The sequence below is a fragment of the Oncorhynchus mykiss genome, chromosome 2, assembly GCF_013265735.2.
Source record: "Oncorhynchus mykiss isolate Arlee chromosome 2, USDA_OmykA_1.1, whole genome shotgun sequence".
Lineage (NCBI taxonomy): Eukaryota > Metazoa > Chordata > Actinopteri > Salmoniformes > Salmonidae > Oncorhynchus > Oncorhynchus mykiss.
Window position 1 is genome coordinate 59,966,669 of NC_048566.1, and position 14,811 is coordinate 59,981,479.

Below are 14,811 nucleotides of genomic sequence, written 5' to 3' on the forward strand. Positions count from 1 at the left end.
TCACGGCAGAAATTCCTGGGCTTAATGTCTGACCAACCATTATGATGCAAGGGTGCCATCCTGACTGGCAAATGTCTATTGCCATCTAGATTGGTTGAGCCAGACAGGGGAGGGGCTCAATCTGGATGGAATCCAGGCTACCAAATTGGGTAGGTATTTTAATGTATGGAACAAACTGCAGGGCTTTGTTGACGTAAACAAAGTATAGTACCTTGTTGGTACTATAAAAGGTTTTGTACTTACTGCATTTAAATCAATTGGAACTACTTGGTGCCAGTGTATAACTATGAGTCAATTATCATGGGCTGTTTATCATAAATATGGCACACTTACATATGTCATCATTGTGTGTTTTAAGCCTGCTCTCAGTTATGTTTGGCTTGAATCCCACCATTCATGTCATCAGAGATCAAGCTCATAGATGCAATGGATTATTCTCTTTTGTGGCATGTGTGTGTGTCCGTGCAGACAACAGGCCTCTAAAGTTCAGTATCTTATAAATTGCTATGAGCTCTTGTGTCTGTAACCACATAGCAGTGGGTACTTGGTTCTGAAGTGTGGATTATCCTAGTAGTAGAGGCAGCCGGCCACAATAGAGCTGTTAGATTACCATGGCTTTTGAGTAGCCATCATTGGTATTTGGTGTTTTATTAGGATCCCCATTAGATGTTGCGAAAACATCAGCTACTGTTCCTGGGGTTTACACAAAACTCGAAACATGACATATTACAGAACACAGCTCAATGACAGACAGCATTTCATACATCAGACTCAGATCACCCATCAGACCCATTCAAACTCCAAGCTTTATAACAGTATTCTACAATAACAAATACCTTAGCAGAGCTGTCAAATCTGACCAGACCAGTTCAGAGTTTCTACTGTTTATATTAACAATATTGACTTGTCTGTAAAAAATTGTAACCTGCACTTGTATGCCAATGATACTGTTGTGTATGTTATTGCCCCCACAGTTGACCAGGCTCTATCTGAACTAGAGTCTGCCTTCATTGTTTTACAAAAACACTTTGTTGACTTTAAATTAATACTGAATGCAGGTAAAACTAAGTATATGTTCTCTAGAGTGCATAAAAATAAGTCTGATGATTTAAGCATATGCACTTTGGATGGTGTCCATATTGATCGTGTCCGTGCTTACACATCTCTGGGCATCTGGATAGATGAAAAGCTGTCTTTTAAAAAGCATATTGATGAGTTAGTGAAGAAGCTGAGAATAACAATGGGCTTCTTTTATAGAAATAGGTGCTGTCTCTCATTCAATAGTAGAAAGCAGATTATTCAGTTGACGTTCCTATTGGTCCTAGACTATGGAGACGTCATGCGTATGAACACAGCTGCCACTTCATTAAAGCCATTAGATGCAGTTTATCATAGCGCATAGCGTAGCGCATAGCGCATCACTGCATTCTCTACCAGAAAGTTGGTTGGCCCTCTTTGATGTCACATAGATTGATACTTTGCTATGTTTTAATTTAGAAAGCCATTTTACCATTAGTCTCACTGTACATAACATCATTATTAAACTTTAGACATACGAGTTACCAAACCCGGTCTCAGGTATAGTTAACTCTGGAAACTCTTTTGGTCTGTACTGAATTACGGAAATCAGCGTTTAGTTTTCTTGCATCTTATTTGTGGAACAATCTGCAAAATGTTCTTAAATGTGATGTTCTGGTGCATATGGGGCGATTCAGAAAGATGATTGAGGACCTTATTACTGATGAACGTGTTTGTCTTTTATGACTGTGTTTTTCTTTCTGCTTGCATTTTGTATTTATATTCTGATGTGTATTTTCTGTAATTTCTGTAATTTAGGGCTCATCTATAAAAGATACATTGATCTCAGTATGACTCCCTGATAAAATAAAGATAAAATACTCATTCTGGATTTTGAAGTGTAGGCCTACGGCCATCCTGCGCCATCGTGCATAAATGTAACTTGTCCCCCCACACCAAACGCGATCACGACACGCAGGTTAAAATATTTAAAAAACTCTGAACCAATTATATTAATTTGGGGACAGGTCGAAAAGCATTAAACATTTATGGCACTTAAGCTAGTTAGCTTGCACTTACTGGCTAATTTGTCCTATTTAGCTAGCTTACTGTTGCTAGCTAATTTGTCCTGGGATTCAAACATTGAATTGTTATTTTACCTGAAATGCACAAGGTCCTCTACTCCGCCAATTAATCCACACATAAAACGGTCAAACTAATCGTTTCTAGTCATCTCTCTTCCATCCAGGCTTTTTCTTCTCTTGACTTTATATTGCGATTGGCAACTTCCATAAATTAGGTGCATTACCACCACTGAGCTCGTTTGTTCGTCTTTCAGTCACACTTTAAACCAATGAGGAGATGGGAGAGGCAGGACTTGCAGTGCGATCTGCGTCAGATATAGAACTGATTTCTATTTTAGCCGTTGGCAACGCAGACGCTCGTTGGCGCGCGCGAGCATTGTAGGTGCAATAATTGAATAACATAGATTTCTACATTTATTTTGCAACGCTCGCGCACGTTGCTTGGAGGATAGTGGAAGTGGATAGAGTTCTTCAAATGGGAAGAATGTAGGCTTTTATAATAAGATTCAATTGGTTTGTTTTTTGCAACTAATTTGCCAATCTCATCATGTTGTGTGTCATACCCCCATTGTAATTGATCCCTGAGGCCATTTTGAAATATATAAAAGCCTCCTTAATTTATCTCTCTGAAAACTTTAAGGCCAAATAATTTATTTGGGTGCCAATTTTTTAAAATAGACATCACATGTGTGGTCAACTCTATAAATGCTTGCAAAGATAAACATTGTGTAGTGCTACCTGATAACTACCACACTAATACCAATTATAAGATATACTGCTACCATTCATTTGAAATGAATTAACGTTCAAAAATTGTAATGCTGATTTCTCAATGGATGGTCCCCACTTGGACTCTGGTAACCTTTGTGGGCAGAGACATTTCATTGGTTACATTTTTAGCAGGGATCACATGGTCGTTACCATGGCAGCGACCAAGCACTTGCTGCACAAACAGCAGTCGGTTGCGGTTGAAAATACACAGGGAAATAAAAGCTAGCGTGCTTCTATCCAGCGTGCTTATCGACATAACTGGCAACAAAAATAAATTAAATTCAAAATCCACTCACTTTTACTGACGCTTAAAAACTTATTTTTCCCACTATTGCTGTCAGCGGCTAACTAGCTACGTGTCATGTCCGAAGAAGACGCAGAAACGTCGGGGCTCAACGGGATTGCTGATGAACAAAATGTGAAAAAAGAGGGGATAGGTCTTGAAGCAAAATTAGATGAATCTCAGGTTGAAAGCAACACCACTGAACACCCGCTTCCAGATGTACAAGATAGCGATACTGGAGTAAAGACTGAAACTGGCGAGCTGGTGGGGGAAACGGTGCACAAGTCAACTTTTTTGACATCAGGTGAGGAGGACACAGTGGAGGCGACAGCTCAAGCGGACCTTCCTGAGGACAGCATGCAAGATGGAGCATCACCAAAGAAAATAACTTTTTCTAATGAAGTTGGGAACTCAACAGCCACTGGTAAGAAAGAGGATTTACAAAGTATCACAATAATTATAGACCACAATACAAAGTATCACAATAATTATAGACCACAATAGTTTCATGATAGGAAGGGCATTTGTCTGCTTTATCATATTATGTGTTGGACATGTTGTTTATCTTCTCTATTGTAGTGAAGATCATGCTGATGCCGGAGGGACACATGATGACGATGGCCTTTGCAATTGGGCTGACCGTCAAGGAGTTGAAGTATCACTTCGCAACTGAGCTGAAAGTGCCATCAGAACTCATACAGATTTCTCAGAGCGGTAAGCCTTTCATCTAACTGCTAAGGCCTTGACTTTCTTTGTTTATGCATTATGATTTAGGTCTTTCTCCATCCAGGTAGGATGGTAGAGGACCATAGGACCCTGATAGAGCTGGGAGTGCAGCCTCATGGCACCATCCAGTTGGAGATGACCTCGTCTGACCCTGAAAACCACCCCATCCGTCCTGTCAAGCCCCAGCAGGACTACAACATGCCTGACGTAATCACTGTCCGTGTCCAGACAGGTATTTTTTTTACTAGTCTTTCTCTACCAGTCTTCTGGGAGACAATACCATACTTTTGCAGGGCCAGCTTTCATGGATGATAGTCATATGCGTTGCATCCTTTATCTGTATATTTCTGTCTCCCCCCCTTGCTCTCCCAGACCCAGAGACAGAGACATTCCAGGATGTGGTGGTGGAGATTGAGAGGGCCACCCATAGGAAGGCTTTCCTGGGAGGCTACAGACACAAGGCCACAGAGACCGAGTACCACCATGCAGCTGTACAGACCATAGCTAAGAGGAAACCCATTAGGGGGGTGGGAACCTTCAGCCGCGATACACAGGTACATACACACACTATTGGTGAGTGGTTAACTGACATTTGTTATATTACATTTGTTTAAACAACTAATTGACTGATGTCGGTTAAATTATTTGAAGTCCATTTAGTTCAGTTTTTTTCTGTGCGCTCAATGCACAATTTCCTTAGATATACACTACATGACCAAAAACATTTCTGTATGTACGTCGCTTTGTGCAAGGGGGCATTGTCATGCTGAAACAGGAAAGAGCCTTCCCCAAACTGTTGCCACGAAGTTGGAAGCACAGAATCGTCTGGAATGTCATTGTATGCTGTAGCATTAAGATTTCCCTTCACTGGAACTAAGGTGCCTAGACAGAACCATGAAAAACAGCCCCAGACCATTATTCCTCCTCCACCAAACATTACATTTGGCACTATGCATTTGGACAGGTAGCGTTTTCCTGGCATTCGACAAACCCAGATTCGTCTGTTGGACTGCCAGGTGGTGAAGCATGATTCATCACTCAAGTGATTGCGTTTCCACTTCTCCAGAGTTCAATGGCGGCGAGCTTTACACCATTCCAGCCGATGCTTGACATTGCGCATGGTGATCTTAGGCTTGTATTTGGAAACCCATTTCATGACGCTCCCGACAAACAGTTCTTGTGCTGATGTTGCTTCCAGAGGCAGTTTGGAACTCTGTAGTGAGTGTTGCAACCGAGGACAGACGGTTTTTATGAGCTATGCGCTTCAGCACTTCTGTGAGTTTATGTGGCCTACTACTTTGAGGCTGAGCCTTTGTTGCTCCTAGACGTTTCCAATTCACTATAACAGCACTTACAGTTTACCGGGGCAGCTCTAGCAGGGAAGAAATTTGACGAACTGGCTTGTTGGAAAGGTGGCATCCTATGAAGGTGCCACATTGAAAGTGACTGAGTTCTTCAGTAAGGCCATTCTACTGCCAATGTTTGTCTATGGAGATTGCATGGCGGTGTGCTCGATTGTATACACCTGTCAGCAACAGTTGTAACTGAAATAGCTGAATCCACTAATTTGAAGGGATGTCCACATACTTTTATATATATATGATGTAAATCAGATCAAGCCCGAACTGTGCAATGTAGTAGGGTGTTGTAGTTTCCAACAGGCCAATATTCTACATAGTTTAGCACAGAAAACGTGGTAATTAACAATGACCATAATCCATTGCGTGCCTACTTGTCCGGTCTGTGTGGGGCAGGCACGGAGAGGAGCGATCGAGAGGGATAGAAAGCAGTTGCTTCGTGGGGTATCTACCTAAAAATACATTATCTAAGTGATTGATAGTTGGTATCGGGAATTGTGATTTTTGTCAGACAGCATAAGCAGCAGCTCTATAGAAATGACATGATGTCGTTGAATAAAATAATAGTCATCAAATAAAACAAATGTAATATACACAACAACTGAAATATTTTATTAAAGTAAAGTAATGTGAATAAATGTTGCCGTTACAGCATTCAACCCACATAAGGCATAGTGCATTTAATGTGTTAAAAGTTTGAAGTTTGAAACCAAAATCTTTTTCAAACATTATTATTTTTTGCACCTGGATCTACATAAGGTATGCGAACAACCAAATGTTCTCCTTCAGACAGTGACGGTGAAGAGCCAGTCCCAGCAGTGCACCAACAGCACATCCACCCAGATGACCAAGATCGGCTGCTACGTGTCCAACATGGAGGACAAGCTCATCTCCCCTGGCTCCTACATCACTGCCGCCCAGTACCATAGCAAGAGACTGAGAGCTGTACGTCCTCTGAACTATACATAGACAGACAGAGCTGCCTTTGTATCTCTGTGCTCACACCTTTACCCCCACCTATAGGTGATCACTCTGCAGATGTACACGCGGCGCTGGCAGGCCAAGCGGATGACGGACCAGCTGAGGCAGGACAGGGAGCTGCGTCTGGCCTGGATGGAGAGAGAGGGGAGGAGGAAGAGGGAGGAGAAAGAGGAGCAGATCAAGGCTGAGTACCACAGGAGGATGAACCCCCAGTGCAGGGACGACTTTGCCCTGCTCTACAGTGCCCTGGAGAGTAAGCAGGGACCACCCTCTGCTGCTCGTGTGTGTGTGTGTGTGTGTGTGTGTGTGTGTGTGTGTGACAGGAGGTTGGTGGCACCTTATTGGAGAGGACAGGCTTGTGTTAATGACTGGAGCGGAATAGGTGAAATGGCATCAAACACATGGTTTCCATGGTTTCCATGTGTTTGATACCATTCCATTCGCTCCATTTCAGCCATTATTATGAGCTGTCCTCACCTCAGCACCCTCCACTGGTTTGTGTGTGTGTGAGTGGACTTGTTTAACTATTCTTGTGGGGACCAGAAGACCCTACAAGAATCGTAAACAAACAAACATTTTACCAACTGGGGACATTTTGTTAGTCTTCGAGGTCAAATGCTATTTCTAGGGGGTTTAGGGTTAAGGTTAGAATTCAAATTATGTTAAGGGTTAGGTTTTGGGGTTGTGTGTAACCTTTATTTAACTAGGCAAGTCAGTTAAGAACAAATTCTTATTTACAATGACGGCCTACCCCAGCCAAATCCGGACGGTGCTGGGCCAATTGTGCGCCGCCATATGGGACTCCCAATCACGGCCGGATGTGATACAGCCTGGAATTGAACCAGGGACTGTAGGGACGCCTCTTGCACTGAGATGCAGTGCCTTAGACTACTGCGCCAATCGGGTTAAGGTTAGGGTAAGTGAACGGGTTAGGGAAAATAGGTTTTTGAATGGGACTGAATTGTGTGTCTCCACAAGGTTAGCTGTACAAGACTGTGTGTGTGTGTTTAAATCCTCTGAATGTGTTTGTAACAGAGTGGAGGAAAGAGGAGGTAGAGCACATCGATGCCACTCTGGATGGTGCTGAGAGGAAGGCTGCTCTGTGTGCGCTACTGGAGCAGGAGAGCCAGCTCATTGCCTCCATCGGACGCCACCGCATCGCCGCTGGAGAGAGGAATTACGACAAGGCCGTGCAGGCCTTCCTTGAGAAGGTCAAAGGTCCCCTCTATTCTCTCCCACTGGTCTGGGATATGTGCGGTGTCCCATTAATTCTCTCCCAGAGTTTTCCATAGCATTGTATAGGCAATGCAGGCTCTCAGTTTCAAATAAAAAATTTGACCAAACAATATATTATTTTTGTATTTGCCAGTGTGCTGCCCCTAAGAGGTGGCGTGCATTCGATGGGAAGATGACCCAGGTGGACACCCAGTACACCATCAGAGCCAAGGAACTGAGAGACCTGTACTCCAGCATCAACCTGCACTACCTCAACCAGGAGGAGAGGCTTGACGTGCTGCTCACACTCAAACACACCGTCAAGGTGGGAACACTTACCCTCAACCCATACTGACTGAAAAGATATATTAATCTTGAGTTGTTTTTAGATATGAAATATACATACTGATTGATTGTGAATTGACAATTGGCCATTGTTTTCTATGAGGATTCTTTAATTTGTGAATCATAAAAATGCTTCATAATTGTACAGGAGCACGACTGCAAGCTGACCCAGAACATTGTGGAGTTGATTGACAGGGAGGCGGACCTCCTGATGAGGGGGGTAAAGGAGACCAATCTGGAGGGGCTGAGGAAGAGAATCTCCACCCTCTTCCTCCAATACATCAAAACCCCCACCTTTAACCCAGAGGTGGCCAAACTGCTAAAGGTACATTACATGGGCAGAAGTATGTGGACACCTGTTCTACGAACATCTCATTCCAAAATCATGGGCATTAATATGGAGTTGGTCCCCCCTTTGATAAACAGCCTCCACTCTTCTAGGAAGGCTTTCCACTAGATGTTGGAATATTGCTGCGGGACTTGCTTCCATTCAGCCACAAGAGCATTAGTGAGGTTGGGCACTGATGTTGGGCGATTAGGCCTGGCTCGCAGTCGACGTTCCAATTCAGGTGTTCGATGGGGTTGAGGTCAGGGCTCTGTGCAGGCCAGTCAAGTTCTTCCACACCTATCGACAAACCATTTCTGTATGGACCTCGCTTTGTGCACGGGGGCATTGTCATGCTGAAACAGGAAAGGGCCTTCCCCAAACTGTTGCCACAAAGTTGGAAGTACAGAATCGTCTAGAATGTCATTGTATGCTTTAGCGTTAAGATTTCCCTTCACTTAGGGAGCTGTACAGTGGGCCCTATGCATTCGGGCAGGTAGCGTTCTTTTGGCATCCTCCAAACCTAGATTCGTCCATCGGACTGCCAGATGGTGAATTAATTCCTCCGGCGTGATTCATCACTCCAGACAACACGTCTCCACTGCTCCAGAGTCCAATGGCAGCGAGCATTACACCACTCCAGCCGACGCTTGGTATTGCGAATGGTGTTCTTAGGCTTGTATGCGGCTGCTCGGCCATGGAAACCGATTTCATGAAGCTCCCGACTAACAGTTATTGTGATGACGTTGCTTCCAGAGGCAGTTTGGAACTTGGTAGTGAGTGTCAGCACTCGGCGGTCCGGTTCTGTGAGCTTGTGTGGCCTACCACTTCGCGGCTGAGCCGTTGTTCCTCCTAGATGTTTCCACTTCACAATAACAGCACTTACAGGTGGCCGGGGCAGCTCTAGCAGGGCAGACATTTGACAATCTGGCATGTTGGAAAGGTGGCATCTGATGACTGTGCCATGTTGAAAATCACTGAGTTATTTAGTAAGTTCTACTGTCAATGTTTGTCTATGGAGATTGCATGGCTGTGTGCTTGATTTTATACACCTGTCAGCAACGGTGTGGCTGAAATAGCTGAATCCACACATTTGAAGGGGTGTCCATATACTTTTGTATATCGAGTGTACATATCTGAGACCGTATGGCGAATAGGTGTTATATGGTGTATTTTCTTGTCAATAAAATATAATTATTGAACCTTCCCACTGGGCACAGACGTCAATTCAACATCTATTCAACATTGGTTCAACGTAATTTCATTGAAATGACGTGGAAACAACAGTGATTTAACCAGTGTGCGCCCAGTGGATTCAATTAGGCCAATTAAGAAAACGGTATTATTCTGACCCTCACCCTCCTCTCCATCCCCCTCATTCCTCCTTCAGGTCCCCCAGGACCCAGCCCAGTTGAGGAAGAACATCTACTTCTGCCGCGGCTGCAGCCGCTACCTGCTTTCCACTGACTTTGCACTTACGGCCAATGCTCGCCTGGTAGGCAAGTGTCGCAGTTGTTCGGAGCTGGACAACGAGGCTCGCCGCCGCGAGGACTTCTCCCACTACAAGACCATCCTCAGGAGGCTCCGCAAGACTGAGGCTCAGAGGAACAAAGAGGCCAAGATTACCTACCTGCTGCAGGTGTGTGTGTGTGTGTGTGTGTGTGTGTGTGTGTGTGTGTGTGTGTGTGTGTGTGTGTGTGTGCGCGTGTCTGACTGTGGTCGTGTGTATCTTACAGGAGCAGGACCTGCGGTACCTGGTAGATGTAGTGTGGGGGGCCCAGTCGGCCCTCAGTGCGTGGAGCGACATGCATGACTTGGTAATGGTGAGGTGGGATTGCCAGTGGGAGTGGAGTCCCTGGAACTGCATCCTGCTCACCAAGGGAGAAGCTGCTGCTCACATCAAAATGGAGAACATTGAGAAGGTAAACACACACACCCGCACACTTGAGGGTTTAAAATGAATTGCCTAGTTTCTCCAGCAGATTTTGTTTTAACTAAGTAAATATAACCTATATTAAGAGATAGTATTAGAGTACCAGAGAGAGAAAAAATCAGTCTAGGCAATATAATGTCATAGATTATGATACCACTAGCTAGATGGGAGGAAAAGTCTAAAGTATCAACCCCTGTTGACCATGGACAGGCCTATGGAGTGGTGTTCATTCGGAATGTTAAACACAGACACACAGTGGCAAAGAAATACTTCTCCAAGATCCCCGTCATGGCCAAATACCTCCAGGAAGTGGACTTGCAATCAGCCACCCACGGTAACCTGTTAGTCGCCAAGCCCATCAACACGGTGACAGCCAGGATCCTGACTACCATCCCACAAGCCGCTGCTGGCAAGGCCACGCAGTGAAGCCCTGTTCCTCCCTCTTCCCGTCTCTGTCTGTCCCCCTTTCCCCTCTTCCTCACCGTCTCTCTTGTATGTCAAATAAAAATAGTGTATTTGATGATCATTGAACTGGTTTGGCTTTTGGAACTTTGAAATGGATGTCTAATTTAATGATAGAAGTGATGATATTAAATAAATACTGTAAAATACAATCTGAATGGATCTTTGTGTGCATGATCTTGGTAAGAAGCTGGTACATACCTCAGTGCTAGATACAACAGTGTTACACTGGAAAACCATAAGATCCTTAAAAGGATCTTGGGTAAGGATTTTTACCAGCAATTCAGAATGTTCAAAATCCAATGTGATAGTGTACCTTACACATGAAAGTGAGCAGTTTGGTGATAAACTTATCTTCTGGTCTGATTAATAAATCCAGAAATTCATAAAGGAGTATTTATTACATTGTTTTTACATCACATTGAACATTTAAAACCTTTGTGTTCATGTCTGTCCGTAATAAGTTATTGAGGCACATTTCTTATCTGTTATCCAAATGATAAACAGTCAGGTGGCATAGGGTCATTCTCAGTGCTTTGTACTGTATGGTCAAAGACTACTAGCCTGATCTACGTGTAAGTTCGCGAGATCAGGATGGTCGTACCAGGCTAAAATACTACAATAGCAAAAAGACAATGTTCTCAGTACATACAGTGAGGTCCAAAATGATTGGCACCCTTGATAAAGATGAGCAAAAAAGACTAAAATAAATAATACAAATACTGAGCTATATTGTATGTTCAAAACAATGGGAAAATTATATTGTTTTATACTAGGCACAGACGTCAGCTCAATGTCTAGTTTTGGTTGAGTTGTAAAATAATGTGAATTCAACAAAACATTTCACCATCATTGGATTTAGGTAAAAAAACTGGGTGAAAAAAATACTAAATTCTCTTATGTTGATGACTTTTTGCAAATCCAATCAGTTTTCCACATTAATTCAACGTATTCACATTGCATTTTATTTTATTTATGACATGGGAAACAACGTTGATCCATCCAGTTTTTGCCCAGTGAGATGTGGTGAATATGCTAAACTCTTAATACAAAACTTCAAACTGGTAACACTTGTAACGCAGCAAGTCTTATATTCAAAACCTTTTATTGTGCATTCATTTGGTTTGGATACAACTTTCACCACACAACCATTGATCTTAAATATATCATTTTGATGTGAAATACCATGAGAACATTGATTTAATCACCAAAATATAATGACAACCAGTTAATCCAATAGCAAAAAAATGCCAGATACAGGTTTCAAAATTACCCTTTGAATTGAATATGCTACCGTACTGTCAAAATTGTAGGAAAATATATAAATATATATAATAATATATAATTCTAATCCATGTGTGATGATTGAAGACTATCACTATCATTGATGCAACAAAAATACATGTATTGTTCGGATATAATTACAACATAGGTTTGTAGGCACTAAAAAAAAAAGAAAATCGAATCTAGTGCCTACTAAATGCAGTGCAGGTCGATCAGGACCTGATGCAGCTGCCGAAGTTGTGTTGTCAGACGGGCCAATTGCAGTGGCGTCGGACGGATCGTTTGTGGCGGCGTCGAACGGGCCAGTTGCAATCAGACGGACCCGTTGTGGCGACGTCCGGACAGCCCAGTTGCAGCGGCGCCGGATGGACCAGCCCCAGCTTCGTCGGACAGGCCATTCCCCCTATCTCCCTTAATGGTTGATTATTGTTACAATGTCCAATGTGAGTACTTGTGCTGTGTTGTTTTGGCTTTCGTGCCACTTGTATTGTGCAGATGATTATAGGTTACCCTTTAAATCAAGGACTCTAAAAAAGCCAAACACGGATAGAAATGACAACCCTTCCAACACAATAAGACAAACCAAACACTACCAAAGCGACTAATTTCCCTATTGTAAACAAGCCCAGTTTAATGGGAGAGTAGATTGGTGTCTAATGCTGTGCGTTATTAGTCTGTCTAATAACCTGGGGGTCAAAGTTTACAATGTCAATTGAGGTTATCATTAATTAACAACCCACTAAGAAGCTAGCTACAAATAAAGGTCCGGTGTTAAAGAACGAAGTAGAAATGTTCTGAAGGGAAAAAAGCCACATGTTTATCGGGTCTGTTTTTGTGACGATACAGTAGCACGTGGAAAGGCGTGAGAGTTTAAAAGAACACACAACGCTTCCTTGGGCTTTGGCAGAGGTGTCCATCTTCAAAAGATGAAATCTAATGGGTGATAATGTTCAATAAATAAAGATTTGCTATGCAGACACATGCACACCCACGTCATGTCAGAGACGCCTGATAAACATTGAAATGACGTCAGACACAGGTCTCTAGGAGAATGATCATTATCGCGAGGATAATTAAATATGCCCTCAGCACGCTTTAGAGAATCTAGTCGCGCGCACGTTGATTTTGTTCAACCACACCAGAAGCGATCAGGCCAGCAGGTTGAAATATCAAAACAAACGCTGAACCAATTATATTACTTTGGGGACAGGTCAAAAATCATTAAATATTTATAGCAATTTATCTAGATAGCTTACTGTTGCTAGCTAATTTGTCCTGGGATATAAACATTGCGTTGTTATTTTACCTGAAATGCACAAGGTCCACTACTCCAACAATTATTCCACAGATCAAACGGTACACTGAATTTGTGCTCATCAACTCTCCTCCTTCCTTCAGGCTTCTTTTTCTTCTTTGGACTTTATGTATCGATTGGCAACCAACTTTACGTGCATTACTACTAGAGGTCGCCCGATTAATCGGAATGGCCGATTAATTAGGGCCAATTTCAAGTTTTCATAACAATCGGAAATCGTACATTTTGGACGCCAATTATTAAAAAAATGTAAACCTTTATTTAACTAGGCAAGTCAGTTAATTAAGAACACATTCTTATTTTCAATGACGGCCTAGGAACGGTGGGTTAACTGCCTTGTTCAGGGGCAGAACGGCAGATTTTTTACCTTGTCAGCTCAGGGATTCAATCTTGCAACCTTGCGGTTAACTAGTCCAATGCTCTAACCACCTGCCTCACAAGGAGCCCGCCTGTTACGCAAATGCAGTAAGAAGCCAAGGTAAGTTGCTAGCTAGCATTAAACTTAATCAATCATAATCACTGGTTATAACTACACATGGTTGATGATATTACTAGTTTATCTAGCGTGTCCTGCGTTGCATATAATCAATGCAGTGCGCATTCGCGAAAAAGGACTGTCGTTGCTCCAACATGTACCTAACCATTGTTAGGGAAGATTCAGAATTTGTTGGTAACATATGTAAGATGTTTTATATTCATCAAATGTGTGTAAGTTACTTCTCATCAGAATGGTATTTTTGTGTAATTCTGTGGTGAGGTTGCAGTTATCTGTTCCATGTCAAAACTAAGTTGCCTGGGCCGCTGAGAGGGGAGAGGTCAAAGTGTCATCATGTGTAAACATATCTTTCACTCTCTACCTTTCCCATAGTGGGGAAAGGAAGGTTGCAGTGTCTGGAATCATTCTATGCTCCCTCTTATGTTGTTTCTATCTTAACCTATAGCCTCACCCTCCTCTCCGTGAGCTTGTCCAGGAGGTTGTATTTAGAGTTGGTTGCATCTAAATGACAATTTGATATATGCCTGTTGATTTGGAGGATTGGTTTATGGTTCTGGGGTTTGGGAAAGGAGACAAAGCTGAATGATGAATTATGTCTATGCTGTCTTATCCTGTGTGTGTGTCTTTACTATAAAGGACCTCATTTGAAATGTGGAAGGGGCTCTCAGAGAATTCACTGAGAGACACTGAATTTATCTGAGAGTCACAGGGTTGTGATAGAGCTCATATAATTAAAGATGGACTTTTATAACTAACTCTAACTTGTGTGTGTGGTTTGCTCCCATGATTTGGTAAATAGAGGAAATTTCCACGACACCATAAACACTGATGCCTTTCTTAAAATCAATACACAGAAGTATATATTTTTAAACCTGCATATTTACATACATACATACATACATACATACATAAACTCAGCAAACAAAGAAAAGTCCTCTCCCTGTCAACTGTGTTTATTTTTCAGCAAACTTAACATGTGTAAATATTTGTATGAACATAAGAGTCAACAACCGAGACATAAACTGAACAAGTTCCACAGAGTGACTAACAGAAATGGAATATTGTGTCCCTGAACAAAGGGGGGATCAAAATCAAAAGTAACAGTCAGTATCTGGTGTGGCTGCAGTGCATCTCGTCCTCATGGACTGCACCAGATTTGCCAGTTCATGCTGTGAGATGTTACCCCACTCTTCCACCAAGGCACCTGCAAGTTCC

General features: G+C 42.6%; 1 protein-coding gene across 1 annotated transcript; it reads left to right on the top strand.

Annotated features, from left to right (window-relative positions):
- The first annotated feature begins 3,037 nt into the window (after window positions 1–3,037).
- Window positions 3,038–10,653, top strand: iqub (IQ motif and ubiquitin domain containing). Its single transcript, XM_036952045.1, has 12 exons — window positions 3,038–3,580; window positions 3,736–3,870; window positions 3,947–4,114; window positions 4,255–4,436; window positions 6,030–6,185; window positions 6,264–6,474; window positions 7,257–7,432; window positions 7,591–7,761; window positions 7,930–8,106; window positions 9,497–9,745; window positions 9,843–10,028; window positions 10,250–10,653. Exons 1-12 carry the CDS (start codon window positions 3,235–3,237, stop codon window positions 10,463–10,465), a joined length of 2,373 nt encoding a protein of 790 aa, XP_036807940.1. The 5' UTR covers window positions 3,038–3,234; the 3' UTR covers window positions 10,466–10,653.
- Window positions 10,654–14,811: the final 4,158 nt, after the last annotated feature.

Coding starts and splice junctions, on each gene's coding strand:
- iqub (XM_036952045.1), top strand. CDS start 3,235: ATGTCCGAAGAAGACGCAGAAACGTCGGGGCTCAACGGGATTGCTGAT. Junction 4,437..6,029: donor CCTTCAGCCGCGATACACAG/GTACATACACAC, acceptor GTTCTCCTTCAG/ACAGTGACGGTGAAGAGCCA. Junction 6,186..6,263: donor ATAGCAAGAGACTGAGAGCT/GTACGTCCTCTG, acceptor CCCCACCTATAG/GTGATCACTCTGCAGATGTA.